Source organism: Zonotrichia leucophrys, chromosome 1 (assembly GCF_028769735.1).
Source record: "Zonotrichia leucophrys gambelii isolate GWCS_2022_RI chromosome 1, RI_Zleu_2.0, whole genome shotgun sequence".
In the NCBI taxonomy this organism is placed as follows: domain Eukaryota; kingdom Metazoa; phylum Chordata; class Aves; order Passeriformes; family Passerellidae; genus Zonotrichia; species Zonotrichia leucophrys.
Genome location: NC_088169.1, coordinates 86,269,512 through 86,291,458, shown reverse-complemented (window position 1 = coordinate 86,291,458; position 21,947 = coordinate 86,269,512). Strand labels below are relative to the sequence as shown.

The 21,947-nt window shown below is 44.6% G+C and overlaps 2 protein-coding genes across 6 annotated transcripts in view; one reads left to right on the top strand and one right to left on the bottom strand.

Annotated features, from left to right (window-relative positions):
- Positions 1-840: 840 nt before the first annotated feature.
- KCTD21 (potassium channel tetramerization domain containing 21) lies at positions 841-14,263 on the bottom strand. 2 transcript variants are annotated; one of them, XM_064720293.1, is made up of 2 exons: positions 14,169-14,263; positions 841-5,940 (listed from the first exon to the last, which is right to left on the bottom strand). In XM_064720293.1, the coding sequence occupies exon 2, from the start codon at positions 5,908-5,910 to the stop codon at positions 5,128-5,130; it is 783 nt and encodes a 260-aa protein (XP_064576363.1). In that variant the 5' UTR covers positions 5,911-5,940; positions 14,169-14,263; the 3' UTR covers positions 841-5,127. The 2 variants fall into 2 exon arrangements, with proteins under 2 accessions (XP_064576363.1, XP_064576352.1); XM_064720282.1 differs by lacking the exon at positions 14,169-14,263 and adding an exon at positions 12,245-12,502.
- The window catches only part of USP35 (ubiquitin specific peptidase 35), a 27,769-nt gene continuing 18,597 nt past the window's right edge, over positions 12,776-21,947 (top strand). The window contains exon 1 of one of the 4 annotated variants that reach the window (XM_064720252.1): positions 12,776-12,791. In XM_064720252.1, the coding sequence (XP_064576322.1) occupies positions 12,789-12,791 (3 nt within the window). In that variant the 5' untranslated portion in view covers positions 12,776-12,788. Of the gene's footprint in view, positions 12,792-14,245; positions 14,379-14,582; positions 14,636-21,947 lie in introns of those variants that run through there. The other 3 variants (XM_064720262.1, XM_064720245.1, XM_064720272.1) reach the window with 3 other exon arrangements.

The window sequence follows — 21,947 nt, the reverse complement described above, 5'->3', positions numbered from 1 at the left end:
CAGGGACCTCTGTTGAGCGTCCCTCTGTGCAGACGCCCAGCTTGAGCTGACCTGCTGCTGTACCAGGCTGTTACTATTTACTTTTAGAAATCCAGCACCTGAGACTGCTAGGGAAACTCGGGTTGAGCCCGAAGGAGGAGGAAGCATGCCTGGAGTGAGTGTGGGGGAGCGAGCAGCTGGTTGGTGCTCTGAGGCCACCCAGCCTCTCCTGGGCAGAAGCTGCTTTAAAGTACACCAGCTTAGCTCTGCTCCAGGGAGTGCCATCTCCAATCTGTGTGGCTGGTGTCCAAGTCAGCTTCCAGGTACAAAATGCTCTTTCAGAGGAACAGGCTCAATTTTTTAAAATACCTTCCTGCCAGCCTGGAGGGTGGATGCATACAAGGCTGATGCCTTTTTAGCTTCCTTACAGCAAACCTCCATCTATCCAAGAATAGTATCTTGTAGGAGCTGCATGGACTCATACAGTTAATATGGTCAATTTTTATTTTCCTGTAGAGCAGCAATGTATTATTTGCTCGAGCTCAGGAACTAGAGACAAGTCTAACAGCAGTAGTGCATCAGGGTTTAAGAAGGGTCCTCACTGGAAAGACAAATCATCTGTTTTTAAATGTTTGAAACGTAAATGAGTTAATGCATTTTAAATGGTTTTGATTATTTACAAAAGCTTGTTCATCCGAGTTTCGTACAATCGCACTAATTCCTGGGGACCTTCTTGCAATTCCTGCCACCGAGAGGTGGAGATAAGCATTACAAGGAGGCAGTGGTTAGAGAAAGAGAAAGCTACAAGCACAGCAAGCATCACTCATGCTTTTTTCTCAAGAAATATGTCAGGCAGAGCACTTCCTGCTTCATTCACATTTTATTTACTATACATTAATTTATCTAAAATACATAGTAGTAACAGTTCACAGAAGGAGTTACAAGCAAAGGAATGCAATCAGATTTTAAAATGTGATAGCCCTACAGGGTCACTGTGAAGGTGGTAAGCAATAAAGACCATCTTTTCACTCTTTTCAAACACTACTGATTCAAAAGCATGGCTTTTAGTGAGTTGGGGTCCAAATTCTGATCAGTGGGAAAATCCTGCAATTAGGAGTTGGAGCATGAAAATACTGAGGGGAATGCCCAGAGGATGAGGAGAAGAGAAATGATTAGATTCAGCCCTCCCCTATAGCTCTTTTTTTTTTTATGAATTCCCAGGGAAGACATTCCTTTTGTTATTCCCAGGTGAACCTATGAGCTTGATCTGGACATTCATATGCAATCAGCCCTTCTTGCACAGACTATCTGTGACTGCCTCTACTAATACTCAGTCTCTGCATATGAGACTGTTATTGGGAGGGCCCCATATTTGTACTTCTTGTACCCTGCATGTTTGTGTCCATCAGCATGTAGATGCAGAATGGAAGTTCAATGTTTCAAAATACATGGAAATTCTGAGCGGAGGCACCAAGTTCTACAGGATGGGGTGAAAATAAAGCTGCCCAGAGGAGTCTTCTTCATAACTTCTTCATTAATCTGTGAAGTATCAGAAGTTCCTAGGCTTATTTTCCACAGTCTATGGCTGAAGGTAGTATTTATCACTTCCACCAACCTTGTATACAGGCTCCACCAGCCTTTCCACCTCACTTTTTATTCCTGGGAATAAATCTGATTGATTGCAGATATTTGCTGCCTGTGAACTCAAGCAGCAATTTATACCCAACAACCCAGTTACAAAGTTCTAAGTACAGCAGTGCAAATGCTTGGTGATTTGAAGCACATGCAAATTGAAGCAAAGCTGACTGTTCCTGAGAAGCTACTAGCATAAGTCTTGGCATGATCCATATTTAAAGTGGATAATAGGAGATTAAAACTGGAAAGGACCAGTGAATCATTCCAATCACAGACTATGGCAGAATCAGGAGTTATGCACCAAGATAGAAGAAAACACACACAAAACTTTAAGGGAAGAAAATATCACTAGATCCTTTCCAGAAAAAAAAAAATGTTTGTTCTGAGAGTGAATATTCCACTCAGCAGTGAAATAATTTTTAGATGTAACTGCTAATAAATGCCAAGTGCTTTTCATGACTAGTGATGGGGTTGTGCTATACTTAGCATGGCTTTGTGCATGTTTGCTTCTCTTTAATTCAGGAAAACTCTTGAGAAGAATCATTATCAGTGCTGTTGACTGGCAAACAAAAGCAAGTTACACTTCCAGGGCTCAGAAAAAGAAGGTAAACAAAAAAACAGCTATTCAGATAAAATGCAAACAAATGCTCTGGAGAGAGAATGTTCCTATAAACAGTCATTATATCGTAACTCACAGACTGCAGAATTCGGGAGCAGCTATAAATTGAGCTTAGTGTGGAGTCTGAAATAGCAGCTGCATTTGTAGAACATATGTTTGACTGCAATCACAAGTGATTCACTTACCGCCCATTTCCAGTATAAATAGTACCTCATACTTAAGCATGTTTACTGTGCTTAGCAAGTCTGAGGTACCTCAGGTTCTTCTGTTCCTTCCAAAGCATGGCTTCACTCATGTCTTTGCAGTGGTTGGAAATTTTGCATCTATCTATCTATCTATCTATCTATCTATCTATCTATCTATCTATCTATCTATCTATCTATCATCTATCTGTCTAGAGATATTTTGCATCTCAGTATCTGTTAGTAAATGACAGAGATCTGGGGCCAGCTGTTGCCTTTTACTGACTTAGCTGCATGAACACAAATAAATGTGTATTCAATTTGTTCATCTTCTGCATAACAGACTGATGGGTTGAAGTACTCCAGGTGAAGATCTGAGTCCAGTTCTCTCCTTTTACAGACTCCTCTTACTTGCCTTTCACCAAGTAAAATGCAGTAATCATACAACTCTCCCATGGAATATTTTATTTTGCTGAAACAGAATGGAGCAGAACTGATCCCAAGCTCTAAAGGATGTAGGTCAGACCTCCCTCCCCTCCACCCTTCCAGATCTAAGCCCACTGCTCTTACCTTTGGATAAACTCAAGGTGACAGGAAACAAATTCCTACTGGTATTATTTTAGTCATGACATACAAGAGCTCTGGTTACAGATCATTTAAAATCTACTCTCAAGGGTGTGGATTAAAAAGAAATACCATCAACAGTCCCCAAAATCTCTGTTATCATAAATTCAGCAAGGGCATATCTGTTTCAAGTCACGGATTTGATGAAAGAGGATTCATTTTACAGATCATAATTGTATTACCAGCACAGATCATCCCTGTCAATGCCCAGCTGACCAGCCAGCTCATGCTTTGTAATTCAGGACTGGGATGGAAAAGAAAAAAAAAAGAGCTCTTCCTAATGCAACTAAATATAGAACAACATGGTGACTCAAACTGGCATTTGGTCACTACACAACATTTGTCATGTTTAGTAGTTCTGAGGGCTTCAAGCCCAATCAGTGCTTTCTGACAACATGGTCCCATGTATATCATGCTGGTTTAGCACCAGGTCAGACAAAGGGCAGTGGTTTGTAACAACTGCAGAATGTGCATTTTTCCCATGAGCATGCTGATTTGTTTTTTGCATGCAGTCACAGTTTGGGACAGTAGAAATATATTGATCACCCTGTTTTTTTACAAGAAAAAAAGCTTCTTTATGCTTGTTCACAGGTCAGCTTAATGTAACAGAGTAGTTACTCTGGGAAACAAGAACATGAGCATTACTGAGCTTTGCAGCCCTGTGCTAGAAACCTTTGGAAGCACTAAGCCTCTAAATGCAAAACTTAGTTATTGCATTTTCCCTTCTATCTAATTAAAGATACCTGAGAAGGTTCCAGAGGGCCTCTCATGCACTCACATCAATCTGATTTGGGAAATACAGTTAAGACACTTTTAAACATAATTAGCCAAGAAAGAACCATCTTGAATGTGGCACAAATGATGTATAGAGACAACATGCAGCTAGTGAGTTATCTTCATTACAGCACAGACCAGGTGTGTAGGGAAGAGTTCACCTCTGGTTTTCCACTGCTTTCCCTCTGGCAAGCTGACACTGAAGCCAAGCAAGTAGGTAAAATTCTTTTAGTGACCTAACTATTTCACAAAGATATTAGACAAAAAAAGGCTCAATGAACCAGGATAGGAAAAACGACCCTCTGTTTTTGCAATGAAAAATATTAGGTGTAACCTGGTGAGAATGTTATCTTTTCAAATGAAATCCATCCTACCCAGACAGCATCCCATGCATTCCAGGCACTGCTGAAGGGAGTTATGTCCAAAAGAGGCTCAAATGTTTAGAAGACATTTGGGGGCCTCTGCCCCAAAATCTGTCCTCCCATTAGAAAGTTTCAGCAGCATCCTCCAGACAAATATTACCATTGTAAGAGAAAGAAAAGGACTAGTTGTCTCGGATGCCTTTGGAATGTAAAAGTAAAGACTTCATCTTCTTGGTTTGTAATAACACCATTCTCTCTTCTATGGCTTCCTTGCCAGTCACATCATTCCAACACGGTTTCCCTAAAGCAAAATAAAGCAGGGGCTTCCACACAGGGTTGAGAAAAAACCCCAAGCCAGCTTCACAGAAATCCTTTGTTGAACCCAAAGAGATGGGATCCCTTGCTCATTTGCAACGTGTACCATCCTTTACAGCTGTCTTGAGTGCATGTGGGAAGGCTTCTCCTCCGCAGATCCAAAGCTTCTTGAATGCTCTGCACAGGTGGTACAGCAAGGCATGGCACATGTGCTCCTAGGGCTGTCTGCTGCACTGCAGCTCCATGGTATCTTTCACTGCATCCATTCTCCAGATACATTCCAAACCATGGGTACCGAACTCTCGCATCCCCTGGCAATGAGGGTTAAGGATCACCCATTTTCCAACTGGAAAACGTAGAGATGATAGAAGTTAAGTGATTTTCCCCACAATTGTACAGCAGGGCAGAGGCAGAGGCAGAGACAGAGCCAGTCCTTAATTCAGGCGCTAGACAATATTGCTTCTGTCTGGAATATGGACATATTCTGGAAGGTCGTATTGGTAAGTACATTAAAGGAAAATCATCTCCTTGTTAGTGACTCTTAATCCAGATAAGCATGATTCTGAATTAGGCTGTGTGTTTTAAAGGGAAACACTGAACCTGTGTTATCTCCATGCTAGCACCACAACAGCCATTCCTACTTGTACCGAATTAGGCGAATAATCTTATTATTCATGAAATCTGAAGTATGTGGATGAGCAGAATCTATGCAGAAACCATCACTCATGGCTATTTTCAGCACTTCTTCCACAAACACCTGGAAACTATTGATTTGCTTATTATCTGGCACCACCCAAAGTCTCTTCAAGTTCTGCTTGGTGTACTCCTCTTCGGGAAGGCCTTCCACACTTGCAACCCAATCTAAGGTCAGGTGGTTGGGGTCCTGCAGGTAACTGGATATTGAGGAAAGGTTTCCATTGAAACAGTAGTACAGCTTGGAACCAAGAAGCTTCAGGAACAGGCACGACGTGGAGAAGATATGAGCACTGAAGACTTCCATGTTGGAGGAAGACAGGCTGTAAATCTGGGGTGCTTCTCGGACAGTGAAGTGAACAGTCTGGGTCTTCTGATCAAGGGTGATGTTGAGCATGGCATTTTTCTCTGCTTTAGAAAGCTCTATCTCTTTCTCCTGCAAGGCCTCAATCAGGGGCTGAATTTGATAAAAATCTACTTCCCGTCGCAGTAAGCCCATTTCCTGAAAATCTTCGGGAAGATCCAAGTGAGAAGTTCGTAAAAAGTTCAGGATATAGCGGAAGATTTTGCCATCTCTGTCAATAAAGCAGTTGCCTTGGCTGTCCTTCTTGGTTGGGATCTTCCCACTAAACATGGCCCCCAGCATGGAGTCTGGAAAGCTAGTCAGAGTGGACAGAGAGGTGGTATAGAGTTTTCCTCCAACATTGAGCGTGACAGGTTCTGACATGATGGAAAAGTCACAGTGCTCGGACTAATTCTAAAAAAAAAAAATTAAAAAAAATCCAACACCACACATTTAGTCGCATTAATCTTTTTTAAAGGAATAAACAGTACTAAATATATAAGAGTAACCATGTGGCAAAAATTCACCATAGAAATTAGAAGTGAGGAATTATTTTTGGGGTTGTATATTGAGAACAAGCATAAGGATGTTTTTTCTCCTAACATATTTGAACTGGACATTGTTTAATTCAGTTTAGTGCCAGAAATCATGATTCTTTCAAACCTTTACAATTATGTTAAAAGTGAATCTCTCCCACTAATACCTACAATGAGGGCTGACTTCAAAGTAGCATTCTGGGTTTGTATGATAACATTTCCCTCACAGAGAACTGAGAGGGTGCAAAGAAGAAAAGGACAAGAACTTGACACAACCCAACATCTTCCATAGTGTTTGAGGCTACGATTACAGTAACAAAGCAGTTCAGCAGAATCCCCTGACATACGTCTGAGTGCAGTCAGCATAGCAGGGAGCCAGACAGCAGTTGCTGCCGTAAGCACCCGACAGTCTGTGGTTCCTTTCATTAAAAATAATCACCAGACTTTCTCCTTCCATTGTGCTTCACCGTACAAAACATTTTGTAATTATTTGGGGCCATATTCCAGTTGACATTGTTTTCATGCTGAGCCTCTGCCATCAGCTGACATGAACTAAGGATGTGATTTTAAGGTGCACTTAAGCCATAGGAAGAGGCATGCATGACCTCCCCTTGCCCTCCACCACACTATCGTCCTCCCTTACACCACCTCTGGCACTTATCTGATCCCATAGTGAGTCAGTTTAGGGAGAAAACACAACATTTTTATTCAGCATGCTTTGCTTTATGTTGGAACTGGACCAATGCCAGGGCTGGGGCAAGGGAAAAGAAAGGAGCTGTGCAGCTGTCTCCATTGCAGTTCAGCTCAGCTGTCTTGTGCAGGTGGCCCATTATTCCTGCTACCTGAGGACCTGCAAACCTGTTTATCCTTGTTTGCGGAATCTAAATTAATCAACAGTTCAGCAGGAAACCCACAGTGTTTGCTTACAGAGGCAGGAGGTAGCTCTTGCTGTAGTAACTAAGGCCATTCAACAGAAAGCTGCCAAACAACTCCCTTAAAATTGAACTTAAGTGCAGGCATTTTCCTAACTAGTAACGGAATAATCATAGACACTACCCACTATTATCAGCACTGGAGTCACAGCAAAATACAGATAGGAAGAAGATCATTTGTGCTGCAATAGCAATTCTTTCATGGCTGCTAAAACCCAGATAGTATTGCAAATGGCATTCTAAAAGAAATACATCTCTAGACAGCAGCACATTTTGCTGAGAAAAACTGGCCCAACCTAGGGCAGATAATTAACAGGTCAAAGTAGAGCCTGTCTTTAACTTGTTAAGACTATCATTCCACTTTGTTCTTTAGCTCTTGGCACACAGCCTATATCTCACTGGGCAGTAATAGATAGATGCAGATCTCTAAATCTAGAGTGCTTTCCCTGTGTATCCTTCAGTCCCATGCATCCAGCAAAACTGGCAAATAAAAATGCATGTGTAGGTCAACACAACAACACATGCATTGATGACCACAGACCATCCTTGTGACTAACCTCAGCCAAATATACTCCAGAAAAAAACTCTATCTGTTCCAGTGCTAAACTCCCCTTGGCACTGTAGTCTCAGCAGACTTCCCACTCTTGAAGACTTAAACCCAATTTAGTGTCAAGAGCTGTTTAAACCTGATCATGTGGAGACTTCACTGATCTAATTCTGTTGCACGAGTGGCTGCCATGGATTGTTCCCCGAAGGACTTGCAAAATGTCTGCAAAAGCATTGCTACAAGAATAATCAGGCATTCACAAGAGCAGCCTAAAATGGATTTTACTTTTTCTCATATTTCATCAAACAGAAGCTTCCCCATACCACCCTACAAATAACAGCCTGTAGAAGCAGGACTGATAGTGACTCTCAAAGCCATGTTCATTGCTTCCCACCTCTGCTGCCCTTCAAGCTGCTGTAGACTAAACAACCCGTTCTTCCTTCATAGGTGAAGCTTTCAGATTTTTAAGCCCATGCCTGCTTATTTACACCACAAGAGTTTTTCCTCAAGCTGTCTGCCAGACTTAGTCAAACACAGAGCAAGGTGTTTCCCTTGATGCGTCTGTGACAGATGGCAGAGCTCATGGTCAAGAGTCACAACACAAAGACTACCATGCAGCCCAAAGACAGATTTCATTTCAAGCTCATCATCCGTCCCAGGTGTACTCTGATCCAACACCTCACTGCTAGCCTGAATGAGAGGGGAACGACTCAGTCCAACCTGAACAGATAACATTTAAATCTCCTGTAACTGTTTTCTTATCAGCAGTCCAAAAGGGATGTTGCCAACAAAATATAGCAGTAACGTGGCAACAGCATCAGAAATCAAGCCAAACCTTAGCTCTGGAGCTGGAAGAGTAGCACAGAGATTGGGAGCCTCTCAGTGTGTGGGCCCTGCTCCTCTTCCACCTCTGGGCATTCTGCTTACGGCTATTCGGCATTCTAACGACCCATACAGACTGGATTTCCCTCTCCCAGGGCACCAGCCTGCTCTGATTTTGAACCTGCCCATGACCCCTGCACTAGATTAAATTTTAAACATTTAACAAGGCAAACATCTTGCCCATGGATAAGGCTGGAGGATAACTATTCCTCAGCTGTCATTCCCAATTGTCTTCTTTTAGCCTAATTCATCCCATTTCTTAGAGGTTTATATCCTCAGAGTGTGAAGATGAATCAGATAGTCTGGGAACCTCAGGAGAGCCCAAAACGTGAGCACAAATGAGCACGAATGTCTACTGGATTTATAATCAACCTGGACTTAGTGCATTGACCAACCAACATATTTGGGAGTAGCTGGGGAAAGTCAGTCTTTACTGCTTTTTTCCCTAAACACTTGTTTATGAAAAACTGTTTTTCATAAACCTGTAAAAGCTGAAATAAAATGGGTTGTAAGTTTTATCTCTTTAATCATTCAACCACCATTTGCAGCCCCCAGCATGGTTTTTCAAGTGCTGGGTGCTTTGCTAATACAATGTAACGGTTGTCCAAAAATGCAGCATGAAAATCACTTCTTCTTGGTGAGATTTCCACAAAGAGGAGGTACCAAGAGCAAGCATCTGATCTTGGACACGGGAGGCTACTGGTCTAGTGGAAGGTGTCCCTGACCACGGGCAGGTGGGTTGGAACTAAATGATCTTTTAAGGTCCCTTCCAACCCAAACCATTTTATGATTGTATGATTCTATAACCTGCTGTCACCAAGGAGAAGTACAAACTGAGTTACGGTTCTTGGAAGCAGAGAATTACAGTAAAGTATTTTGTGTAGCTCCTCCCCAAGCAGCATTTGAAATTCACTCAAATTAGGTCAGCTAGAGATCTAATTTGACAGCTGAAGATGCAAATTTGGCTGAAGAACACAAGATTTATTTTGTGCTTCTAAGAGCAACCTGCACTTAAATAACTCTTTTAATATCATGGAGGGGGGGAAAGTCTACATTTGATTCAAAGTCATGATCTTACTGCATGATGTAAATTGAGAGAAACCAGCAGCACATGGTCAGCTTTATGAAAAAGTCAAACTCCTGAACCGAAGCTGTCTCAGCATCTAAGCATTTCAATTGACCACAGCTTGTAAATTTCAAAAAACTTGGGTTTTACTCTCAGGAGCGTCCTCAACAGCTGCATAGAGAACATTTCTGCAACAACCCTCTACCCGTGAGCTTAGTTCTGCAAAGAACTGGGAGAATGATGGGGGTTGACACAGCAGGAAGGTATGCAAGTATGCAAAATGACAAAAGCGAACTGTTTTCACTGATCAATGCCCTCAAGTATGTAGAACCATTATCATCATACCACTTTGTTTCATAACCATTTTGAATGTAGAACAGCTTTGGATAAGCTTTTTTTTCCCGTCTCCTGTATTCATAACATTTAAAAGCACTTTAATTAGCTAATAAATAAAATTCTGTATACATAATTTAACTGAGTGCCCGTTTCACCCAATTTGGCAAAAACCCACAAGTGTACAGTAATCATCAAAACAAAAAGAACCCCATCAGCCATGATTTGCCAATGTAAGTAAAATGTAAACAAATGGCACAAATATTACTATGTTTTTAACCACTGAAAACTACATACAACTGTAACCTATCCTTTTTAGCAAAAAGAATGCAGTTTAATAGAAAATCTAAAGTTATAGATATGTTTATATGGTTGTCAAAAGATAGCCATAGCTCTCTCTATATATACACATACATACAGATATAGATATAGATATAGATATAGATAGATAATTTTAAACAGGATTTTAATTGGGAAAAGAAATTGATTGCCAACACACATTTCACTTTAAAAATGTCAGGGAAGGAAAATTAATCAATCCTTCTGGATTTCAGAGGCAATGCCCAAGATCTGGATAATCGGCTGATCCTAGTATCATTCAGGGGATTTAATTGATGAGATTAATTAAACACAGAACTGCAAAGCAAGAACAATCGGTAATTTGGTTGAAGAGGATCATGTTGAGTTGTTAAGGTTTTTAAAGTCCATCTTACAGGCTGCTTAGGGCCTCTGAAGCCCTTACATGTGGTATTAAAAGCATTAATTATTTTTTTTTAAAGCATTAAAATTGAGGCATCTCCTGAAACACAAGTTAACATATGCTGTTACAGAAATAGAGTTTTTGCTGCAAGATTACAAAGTCACTGTTTTTAATGGTTTTACTTTCATGGAATGACACAATTATAGAATGGCCTGTGTTGGAAGGGACCCTAAAGATCATCTCGTTCCAACCCACACCCCATGGGCAGGGACACCTTTCAGTAGATGTGGCTGCTCAAAGTCCTATCCAACCTGGCCTTGAGCACTTCCAGGGATGGGACAGCCACAGATTCTCTGTGTAGCCTGCACCAGTGCCTCCTAACCTTATGTCTAAAGTATTGCATGGCTGGTTAATTTTATCATGTAGCCTTCAATAGCTCACCTGTGAAATATCCCTCGACAATCAAAACTTGAAAAATCTGTATTTAAGACACTGAAATATGTGCAGCTGATGTAAGAAGTAGTTGAGGACTAACAATGAACCACAAAATACACACACAGGAAAAAGAAAGGAAAAATAAAAAAAAAAAAGAAATTAATTATTTAATCTGATGCAATGAATGATGCCTAAATGGCAACAGAATTAAAGCAAGCCAGGGACCATTTCTGCTAAGCATCAGGAAGAGCAGCCAGACTAAAAACCTCTCTGGCTTTTTGAGTATTGCCAAGAGAGCTGGTGAAAGCCACATCATGTAGACAAATGTTACAGGAGACAGATCAGGTAGTGCTTTATAGGAAGTAATTCTGTCTTAGGAGGGGGCAGGATTGATTTCACCTCAGAAAGAAGTATGAAAAAAGAAAGAGCTGAGCACCTGTTTGGCTGCTGGAGACTTTAAATGGGATTCAGAAAAAGATGGCTGTTGCTGGGGCTCCAGTCTGCTCCATTAGAGCTATTAACTGTGAGCACACAATCAGGGAAACATGCTCCTTCCTGTGTGAAGCTCCTTCTGCTTTGGGTTTTGCCCACACCTGGCATGTAGCACTTCGCTCCACTGTGTCTTACTGAAATTCACATTTTGGTTTGAGGCAAAAATTCCAGTTTCTACAAAACACCTGAGCCCTGAGAAAGCAAGCAAACAAACAAGCAAACATACAAACCCTCATAAAGTTGAGAACTCCAGACCTGGACACAGCCAAGCCCATGGCACCTGCTGCAACTCTACCTGCAGAACAGTTCTGTGCCTTGTCCCTTCTCAAGGGGACAACCTCGTGGAGGAAATCCAAACCCTACAAGCTCGTGCCTCTCTGTGTTATGGGGGCTGCAAACAAAACACTTTGAAGCCTAGAAGTCACCTCTTGAAAGACAAGATAAAAATAATAATAAACTAGCTAAAGGGGGAGGGCAGAAACAACCAAAAAACAGTATTTAAGGGTTAAAAAAATCCCCAACAAATCACACCTCAACTAACCACTTACCCAGCTTTCAGCAGACAGTAGACACCAATGAGAGTTGAGATTTAGGAAGAATTTTGGACAAAATCCTTTGCAAGGATAGACTCACCCCTCCCTTCATATATCCCTGATGCACATTTACTTAGCTCAGCTCATCCTTTACGATCGAAGGTTAAATATTTGCAATACAGTCTCTGCATCCTATATGCTTATTTATGACAACCTTAGAGAGGAAATCCCATGTTTTCCCATCGCTGCAGAACGGACCCACCTGATTTTGGACACTTAATATGAACCCCTCCAAGTGAGCAGCACGTAAGAGGCTTAAATTCAGTCCGTGAAGCAGAGCATGGCGTGTCTGCCAGCAGCAACAGATCCCGAATTGAAGCGCCTGCGGGGCGGCACAGCAGCTTTTTCTTTCGAGACTACTGTGGTGCCTCTGGAAATTTCCAGCAGGCGTCTGGGGAAAGGCCGCTCACCCCGAGGCTGGCACGGGGGACGTGGCGACAAGCGCTGGGAGGGGACTCAAATTCCCGGCAGGCGTGAGGCAGGAAGCGACGGCTCACCCTTCCTTTCTCTCCTTGCGACAGAACTGCTATCGATCTGCCGGCGGCGGCAGTGCTGGGAGACAGACATACTGACTACCCACCTTCGGAGCGCAGCTGCTTATCTGCCAGTTATTTATATTTAATTTATATTTCATTTTCTGGCCCTGCTTTGTTATGCACAGAAACGCCGTTCTGCCAGTGAGCCGCAGGAGGGATTGGGAAACGGGAACGGGAGTTTCGTAACAGCCCTGGTGTGCTGTGGGTACCATGGTGTGTGCTCATCCCTTTCCAAACCCGCACCTCCACGCCCTTGAGCATCTCCTGGGCTGCTTGCTCAGGGATGCAGCTGGATGCAGGAGACTTCGAGTAGGCTCTCTGCAGATGCTGAATTCACGCATGAAGAGAAGGGGTAGGGAGGCGGAGGTAGGGAAATAAAGCTGGTGCCCAGCTAGTAAAAACAAGGAGCGATATAAAGCAAAGGTCAGGTTCCTCCTGAGAGAAGAGGAACAAAAGCAGCAGCGCACAGCAGGGAGCAGGAGAGCGAAAAGAAGGTTAAGTGCTGCCGAAGGAGAACGGCAAGATGGAGGGGGAGAGGGAGTGCAGAGCCACAGGGATGCGGCTCCAGCCAGGTCTGGAGAATAAAAGCCCAAGTGCTGCAGTGCTCAGCTCTCTCCTGGTGACCTTCAACACTTCTAGGCTCAGGGGCTGCTGGGTGGGCAGTGCAGATGGCCGGGAGGGCACTGCCACCGCCTGCCAGACAGGAGCCTGCTTGGGGTCTCAGAGCAGTGGGAGCACCACTTTTCCCCCCAAGCTGATGGAACCCTTTGTGCATTCCCGTATAATTTATCAGTTCTGGCAGAGGTTTTCACTGATTTTCAATGTCCTCTCCCAGCACCCATTTAAGTATCACTTGGCATGCCTGGAATATCTTCCAGATACTCTTTATTTCCTTCATGGACCACTTTATTTTGTCCCTGAACAACTTCATGGCACACGTGGTAGCCACCACCTGCTCGATGGACACACGGAGTGGTTCAATACCCAGTTTCCACCTCATCTCCACTGACACCATTGTTTCCAGAACATCCCTGCAATTAGAGGGCGGCTAATTCCCAGAACGGATGCTGCCGCACCAGAGCAAAACCCACTCAGAAATCACGCTAACAAGGTAGGCTTCACCCAAAATTACACCCTCTGGAGGGCATATATCACGCCCAACACCCAGCTGGACCCAGCTGGCTGCATGTCCCGGGTGTGGGCATACAAGGCTTGGATTCGCTGTGAATACTTTAATTTCGGAGATGTTTCATTGAAAGGAGGCAGGGGAATGTGCAAAGTTTGCAGAGCGGCGCTGAACCCGACCCTGTTAGGGACAATTGGAGGTACGGCTCCTCCCTGCATAGCCAGGCGCCCACAATAATGAATTAGCTCAAAATGCTAAAAAGCCCCCAAATTCCCCTTCAGAAGGGGCTCGCCCGTCCTTCCCGCATCCCACAGCGGACCAGCCGCGCGGCTCCCGACCGCCGGTCCCCGCTTCCTCCCTGTGCCTCAGTTTCCTCCCTCTCGGGGAATTCCGCTGGGGGTGCCCCCGGCCCTCCCCAGGCCCCCCAGCCGGGCGGATCCCCCCCAGCCCCGCCGGGGACCGACCTGCGCCCCCTCCAGCCGCCGAGCTCCGCCGCTGGCCGGGCGGCGCAGGGAGGCGGAGGAAGCGGGGGGCGCGGCGCTCCCGCACGGCCCGGCACGGCTCGGCCCGGCCCGCTGGGAGATGTAGTTTCGCCGCCGCCCTCGGCCCTGCCCAGTGCTGACCCGGGACTGCGGCTCGCAGCCGGCCACGGCGCATCCCGGCCCCGGCCGGAGGTAACGCGGGGCGGGCGGAAGGGAAAGGGGTGCAGGAGCGGGGCGGTCGGAGGTTTTGTGATCGCAGGGAAGGGGGGGTCGAATGCTCGGGAAGTGGTGCAGTAGCGGAGGTCTGGGCTTGGGATGTAGGAGGGATGCTCAGGGGAAGGGATGCAGCGGGAGGAGTCGGGGAAAGAGGTGCGGGAGGGATGCTCGGCGTGAGAGATGCAGGAGGAACGCTCGGGGTGAGGGATGCAGGAAGGATACTCCGTTGAGAGGTAGGGGAGGTGTGCTTGGGGTGAGGAATAGTCAGGAGGGATACTCGGGGTGAAGGGTGTAGGAGGGGGGCTGAGGAGAAGGGATGCAGAAGGAGTAGTTGAGAAAAGGAGTCCTGGAGGGATACTCGGGATGAGGGATACAGAAGTGCTCAGGGTAAGAGGTACAGGAGGAGTGCTTGGGGTGATGAATGCTTGGGGTGAGGGATTCAGGAGGAATACTCAGTGAGAAGTGTATAGGAATGGTGCTCAGGGGAAGAGATGCAGGAAGGGTAGTCAGGGAAAGGGATGCTTGGGGCATTGGGATGCACGAAATGAGGGATGCTCTGGGTGAGGGATGAGGTGGGCTGCTCAAGGGAAGCAGTGCAGTCGGGGTACTGGTGGAAAGTGTTGCAGAAGGGATGCTCAAAGGCAAGAATGCTTGGCAGTCGGGATACAGAAGGTTTTTAGGGGTCAGGATGCAGGAAGGAGCTGGAAGTAAGGGCTGTTTGAGGGTTAGGATAGAGTAGGTGTTCTCAGGAACTGGGATGCTCCAAGGGAGGGATACTCAGGATAAAGGGTAGGGGTGCTTGGGAGGGATACTTAGAGGAATGCTTTGGGGTTGCAATGTAGCAGAGGGCTTGGAAGGAGGTTCAGGAGAGATGGTTGGGGTGAGAACTACTGAAAAGGCTGAGATGCAGGAAGGATGCTCAGGGGAGGGATCCTTGTAGGGAGGAGTTTGGGAGAAAGGGCTGGGTTTTGGGATTCCCAGACAGATACTTGGACAGAGGTATGCTCTGTGTTCAGGGTGCAGAAGGGAATGGTGGAGGAGGGGTGCTTGAGCATTTGGCTTTTTGGGAATCAGGCTATAGGTGAATGCTTGGAGGGAGAAATACAGGAGCAACATCGGAAAGTGGGGGTGTGTGCATTCCTCCACTCCCTGCAGGGCTTTGCAAACCTGTTTACAAGGCAGCATCTTGTTATAACAAACTGGCCAAGACAGATTCAGGTTTTCCCCAGGGAAGCTGACCTGGGGAAAGACGCCTTGGGATGTTCCCATGTGATAGGGAGCCAAAGACTCTAAAAGTGAGGGTCAAATTCAGATTAGCTGAGACCCAATCCAATTTCAGGTTAGATCTGCTCCAGTTGGACTTTGCAGGTGTTACTGAAGAATGAAAGCAGATGTTGGAATATTTGCACTGCTATGATGTTTTCATAGCACTTTGGGAGCTCAACTAGACCATGCTGCATCTGGTGGCAGGGAAATTTCAACAGCATGCCCTACCTAGACTGAAAGGATGCAACTGAGCTTTCACCTGAGAAGGGGTCTCAAAATGCTTTGGGCACCTTTGTGATGGAGTCCATAAAGTTTATCATGGTCTCACTGTGCATTCCTGCTTTCTGAATTGGCAGATGCAAAGCCAAATATATTTGGGGTTGGAGGGAAACTGAAGTCTCAAATGGGCATCATTGCCTATTTTTCCTTTCCTGAAGGCACCACCAAAAATTGGAGATCTCTGTCTCCAAGCAGTGAATCAGTCTCTGATGAATCCCAGGCAGCGTTGGCAGTATCCGCCCTCAGTCTGGTATGCTTTGGTGAACAGGACGTGGTTTTTCCTTGGGTTATATCCAGGGTTTTAATTTCTATACAGAGACAAAAGCAGACAGAAACCTGAAGAAAGAAGAGTGATTTTAATGCTATAAATACCTTCAGGAAAACAGCCAGCTTTCCGGAGTAGATGTATTTACCATCTCCAGGGACATTGATAAAGAGGACCTTGGCCTGAAGGTCAGTGCAGGATCTGGGCACTCCCACCCTACTTTTGGAAGTAGGGTGTCACAGCCCAGGCTAAGAGCTCTAGCTAAGCAGGAAAGCAGAAGTCGTTTGGGGAAAGAAAAGGAAGATACATTCAACTGGAGAATGTGAGGAGGAAAACTGGGAAAAACTTACCTATTGTAGGCAGAACAGAGCTTTTGGGCATCCAATGGCAAATAAATTCAGAGAGATCAAAAGCAGCTGTGGTGGGTTATTTTTGTGTGGAGTTGGTGCTGGGCTTACCCACAGAACCAGTGGTGTGTCACTGCTGGTCTGGTGGTTTGAGCAAGCCTTGTCTCATGACCCTTTCTCTCATGCTGGTTTTCAAGGGAGAGAGGAACTTAATTCCTTGTGTCTTGCTTCCTGTATCCGTACCAGGATGGTTGATAATAAGCTAGTGATGGTTCTGAGATGCTTTATTGGAAAAGGATACCAGTCGATACTAGAGATGTGTGTTTGTGGTTGTTGACTGAAGGGGAGGAATGGAGCTGGGAGGAGCAGTCTGCACAAAGAGAGGATGAAATGTTAGAGCCATAGGCTTTATTTGGTGGTGCACTGATTGCTTTGACATCCAGCCAAAGCCTTTTTTTAAATTTGGTGACTGAGTACCAAACAGCAAAAAAACAGAGCAAGAGAAGAAACTTGGGGATCTGTGTGCACCAAAGGGATCAAAGAAGGAGCACTGAAGAAATAAGAGAGCAGGGTAGGGTAGGTAAGACAGATGGGTTGAGATAGGGCAGCCTGCCCAGCACTGTTGTCAGTTGGAGAGGGCTGATAGAATTTTATAATGTGGTCAAACATATTTATGATGTTTTAGAGGAAAAAAAGAACCATGAAATACATGGTACTGTAGAAAAAAGGAAAAGGGTCTGCAGTGATCTGTGGGTCTAAAGTATCAACAATTTTTTTAAAAGGTAGGGACTACTATATGATAAATTTAGGCTGATTGCAAATAGGTATCTTCTGGTTGGTTATGTTTTTGAGACCTTTAAAAGAGCCTGGCCACAAGAGAGGAACTCATTGTTCCCAAGGTGGAGCAAAGCCATGCAAAATGCCAGCAGTCCAGTTGGGTGACAATGCCTGAAATAAACCTTCACTCTCTGGAGAAAGCTGAAAGCTATTGTCCTGCAGAGTGTGGGGACAGCCTCCTGCTCCGAATCTGCTACTGCCTGTGGTGCAGGGCAATGTCCTGTTCCAAATCTGCTGCCTGTGGTGAAGGACAATCTCCATCGGTGCTGTACTAAAGGGCAGTTCTGGTTCCGAGGATAAATAGCATGAAGAGTCTCGTCAGCCAAAAGTAATTTACTCTAGTGAGCAGGAGACGCACAACAGGAATGCAATCTGCCACTGGAAAACAGTCTGGGACAGGAAGCAAGGAATATGTGACCTCCTTGAAAAGCAAAGGTGAACTTAGAAAGGCAGATTATAATCATATGCAAAAAATTCAACCAGGCGTCTGTGCTGGCAATTTTTCCTTGTTATGACTGCAAATGGGTAGAGTCTCTTCTTTTTCTAAAGAGCTATTTAATGGGATTTTTCTGCAGTTATTAGCTCTGATTTTCTGCTTAGATCTCATAAAAATTACCCTGGTGCTGTGGTCTGCCATGCCACTTTATGGGGTTCAACTCAGCAGCTGAAAGCAAAGGACAGTGGAGCATCACCATTAATGTATTTGCAGGTCTGGAGAGGCTTGGCTGCTGGCTCTGTCACAGCCTATTCCATCTCCTTCTGCAAATGCTTTGGTCTAGATAGTTTTTAAGTCCCTTCCATCCATTCTATGATTCTATGGTCTAGATGTGCCTCAGTTTTCATATTGCTACAATGAGTATCTATTAGATGTGGTAATGATGTGCGGGCTGTGGTTTCCCCTTCTTAGCTGGATGAACAGAGATGTACTTTGAACAAAGAAAAAACCTCTTTGCCTATGAATTCATTGGTCATTTATTCCCTGAAAAAAAAAAAAACAAAACAAAAAAGCAAAAAAAAAGTTATTACTACACAATTACTTCGATATTTCTGGAAAACAGAGAGGTGGCAACAGGGCTGGTCCTTGTAGGAATGGCAAATTTTGTAGAAATTTTAGAGAACAGAGTATTTTTTGTGTCTATTTGATAGTGCCTATCAAGGCACTATGTGAGCTCACTTTTATCCTGCAGCAGCTCCGCATGCTGCAGGATTGAGCCCTAATTGCCTGGCTGCCTGGAGGAAGCAGCAGGAATAGCAGTAATGTCTTGGCTGATATAAAAGAAACCATTTTTGGCAGGAGTTAAGGACAATAAAAGGTGAGTCTCATTTCTGCACTTCCCGACCTCCAGGGGAGTAGATATTTTTCTTCTTTGTAAGTCAGACACAAACCACTTTATGTATCACCCTGCATTTAGATGGTGGGAATTATTTTTCCTTCTTTAGTGGTATTTATCAAAGTCTCTATGATGCCATTGTAGGAAATGTGCTGAATTTATTACTAAGGTTCCCTAAAGGTAAGGTACATTTTGCATCTATGTTTTCAGAGCTTTGTTAAGACCTGTGGGAATTGGTACCACATTCTGCAAAAAGTACTAAGGATACTTTACTGGAAATCTGCTGCTGGCAGGGATAAAGGAATGAATTGATTTAGAAGGAATTGGATAGATTTCAATTGAAATGAATCCTAATTAAAGAAAAAGAATGGGCAGAAGAGAACTCTAAGTACAGCTCGAAACAGTACAGAGTATGAAAACTAGACACAAGCAAAGCCAATGGTGATTTCATCCCGTGACTGGGTTTTGGGTTTTTTTCCAGTTTACTCAGTTTGAGAGTGACACTAAGCTGGCCAATGCTGCTCTTTGCTTAAGTTCCTTTTTGCTCTCTGGTTTCTAGAGTGTGTTTGAGTGTCTGTCCTTGCAGGGAGCCATCTTGTGTTCAGCAAGCATCTTTGATGTCAGTAAGGATTTTGAGATGATGCCCTGCACCATCCTTATATCACAGACAGATGTGTGGACAGCTAATTGGGTAGGAAGAAGGCTGGAACTATCCTAGGACCTTGCCTTTTACATATTTTAATGAATGATGTGGAAGAGGAGATGAAATTAATTTTATAAAATTTGTGAGTGAGGCCAGAGTTGAAGAGTAGTCAATACTCTTGGGGACGGGGCTGCCAAACAGGAGGGCCAGGACATGCTGTGGCTGATGGGAACCTCACGGAATTCAACAAGGACAAATGCAAAGTATTTTGGGGTGGATGCTGGGGATGGGCTCAGCTGGGATGGACTAACCCCTTGAACTGTTGAAGGCTGGGCACTGACAGATAGCAGCTCCTGGTGCCCACAAGGAGGTTATTGAGGAGATGAATCCAGGAGTACAAGGCAGATGGAATGAGAAAAAACAGACGTAAATTGAAACAAGAGCTTCCAACTGCAAATAGGGTAAACCTTCCCACTATGACCTAATTAGAGCAGGAGCAGGTTGCCCAGGGTTGTTGTATGATTTCCATCCTGGAATATTTTCTAGACCTTAATGGATAAAGCCCTGAGCAGCTGGGGCTGATTTCAGCTGGGCAGGGTTTGGTCTAGAGACCTCCTAAGGTTCTCCTCATTCTGTGATTTTGCATGTGTTATTCCTGCCAGTCATTCACTGGAGTAGCTGAACAGTTTTGCCATTTCCTGGGATGTTTTCTTTTCCCCTCCAAAGCTCATATTGTGTACTCTGTGTTTTATGAGAGCTACAAAACAGATGGGAATCTCAATGTGACTCTTCAGTTTAATAATTAACTCTTTGACCTTCTATTTCATCCTTGTATGTTCCAGGAACTCAGTTCTGTTCATAGGCAGGAATGAGCAGCCCTCCCAGCTCTTCAGTGTGTTGTTAATGCTGGTGAGGAAGAAGTGCAAAAGGTTGTTCTACTTCAGGAGCACTCATTATAGAAGCCTGATTGTCTGAATATTTAGTCTCTTTATTTCAGTATTGAACAGAGGAGAAGCAGGGACCAGATCTCCAAGGTAGCATTAGCTGCTCGACAGTGAACCGTCCTTCCCTCCCCTGCAGTTCCCTGGGTTATTTATGACACACTTCCAATTTCTACAACAAATGAGACAGTGATCTTACAGACAACACTCCAAAGCACTTTACTCCACTGCAAACCCTGACTCACTTTCCATAGAGGTCTTGGGGGGAAAAAAAGTTAATATTAGCTGCTTAAAATAATATTGCTCTGAAAGCATCTGTAACTGTGCTTGTCTTGAATTAGCTGTCTTGAATTAGCTATCTTAATTCCTAGCCTTTGACATGTGAATGATCTTTTAGTTTGAATGCCTTTTTAGTGTAGTTTTAAGACTATAATATTTATTACTGCATATTACAAAGCCACTTAAATGCTGCTTTTAATGTGGTTCTCAGATGATAATGTATGGCCTGGCTAGCATCCTCCATCCTGGCCTTGTCTGGCCCACACCCAGGGAGCAGTTTGGTCTGCCCTGATACACAGCAGAGCCATGGGCTTGTTTGTCCCCTCTCACTGACACAGGATGGTTGGAGAGGTGCAGGTGGGACTGTATTAGCTAAAGCCCAGCCTTGTCCTGCAAAGCCCTTCACTGGTGAGGAGAGCATGGACCCTTCACCACAAGGTCGACTCAGGTGATTCTCCCTGTGTGTCTTCAAGGTCCTTATGTCCATATAAGTCATTATGCTGTTTCCTGCTGAGGAAGAAGGTCCTTTGGGACTTGTTTGCCTATTGGGAGGGAGTTGGTTTCAGCCTTGTCCTACTACACAATGTCAGACGTGACCCTGTTGCACTCCAGGCAGCAGTATTGAAGAAGCCCATCCTCCTGTCCCTTTTTGTCATCAGCCTGAGGAAGAACCAAGTCCTTTTAGAAGATGCAAGTTTATCTCAAATTCAGACGAAATTAGACTCTTTGCATCAAAAATTTGGTGAGTTTGGCAATGCTAAAGTAGCTAAAAGCACAATCATAGTGGGGACAGTGGTGGGCAGCCATCACATCTGAGAGGGACAGCAAGAGCACCCAAAACCACATACACCAGGGGACTGTGGTGAGTTGTGGGGTTGGGTCTAAAAGAGCTGTAGCCATTGTTTGACCATCCTGCCTGTGTGATGTTTCCAAATCACTGTGCCTGGCTCAGCATGTATTGCTCCAGGGAAGTCATAGTGAGACATAACCAATGAGCACTGTAGATCCTCCTATCTCCTCCTGGTCCCTTATCTATGTGCCAGATGACTGGGGTGTCTGGGATCAATCTGGGAACCTGCAGAGAGGAGGTGAAAGGGCTACCAGCCTGACTACAGGTGTGTGCCAGTTTGTGTTTGGCCAAGGTGGCCCCTGAGCTACAGCAAGGACAAATGCTCCTCCTGATTTTGGACTGTCTGCAAACCCCATCTGCTCTCCAGGTTGACTTTTAGCCTTTGCTGACACTGTGGTACTTTCTGTTGAGGTGAAAAGACATTATCTGTGGGATTTTGTCTTCTCCTTTTATCTTGTCCTCGTTTCCCACTGGTTTAATGCAGACTGGTCCCTCAGGAGTCCTGCT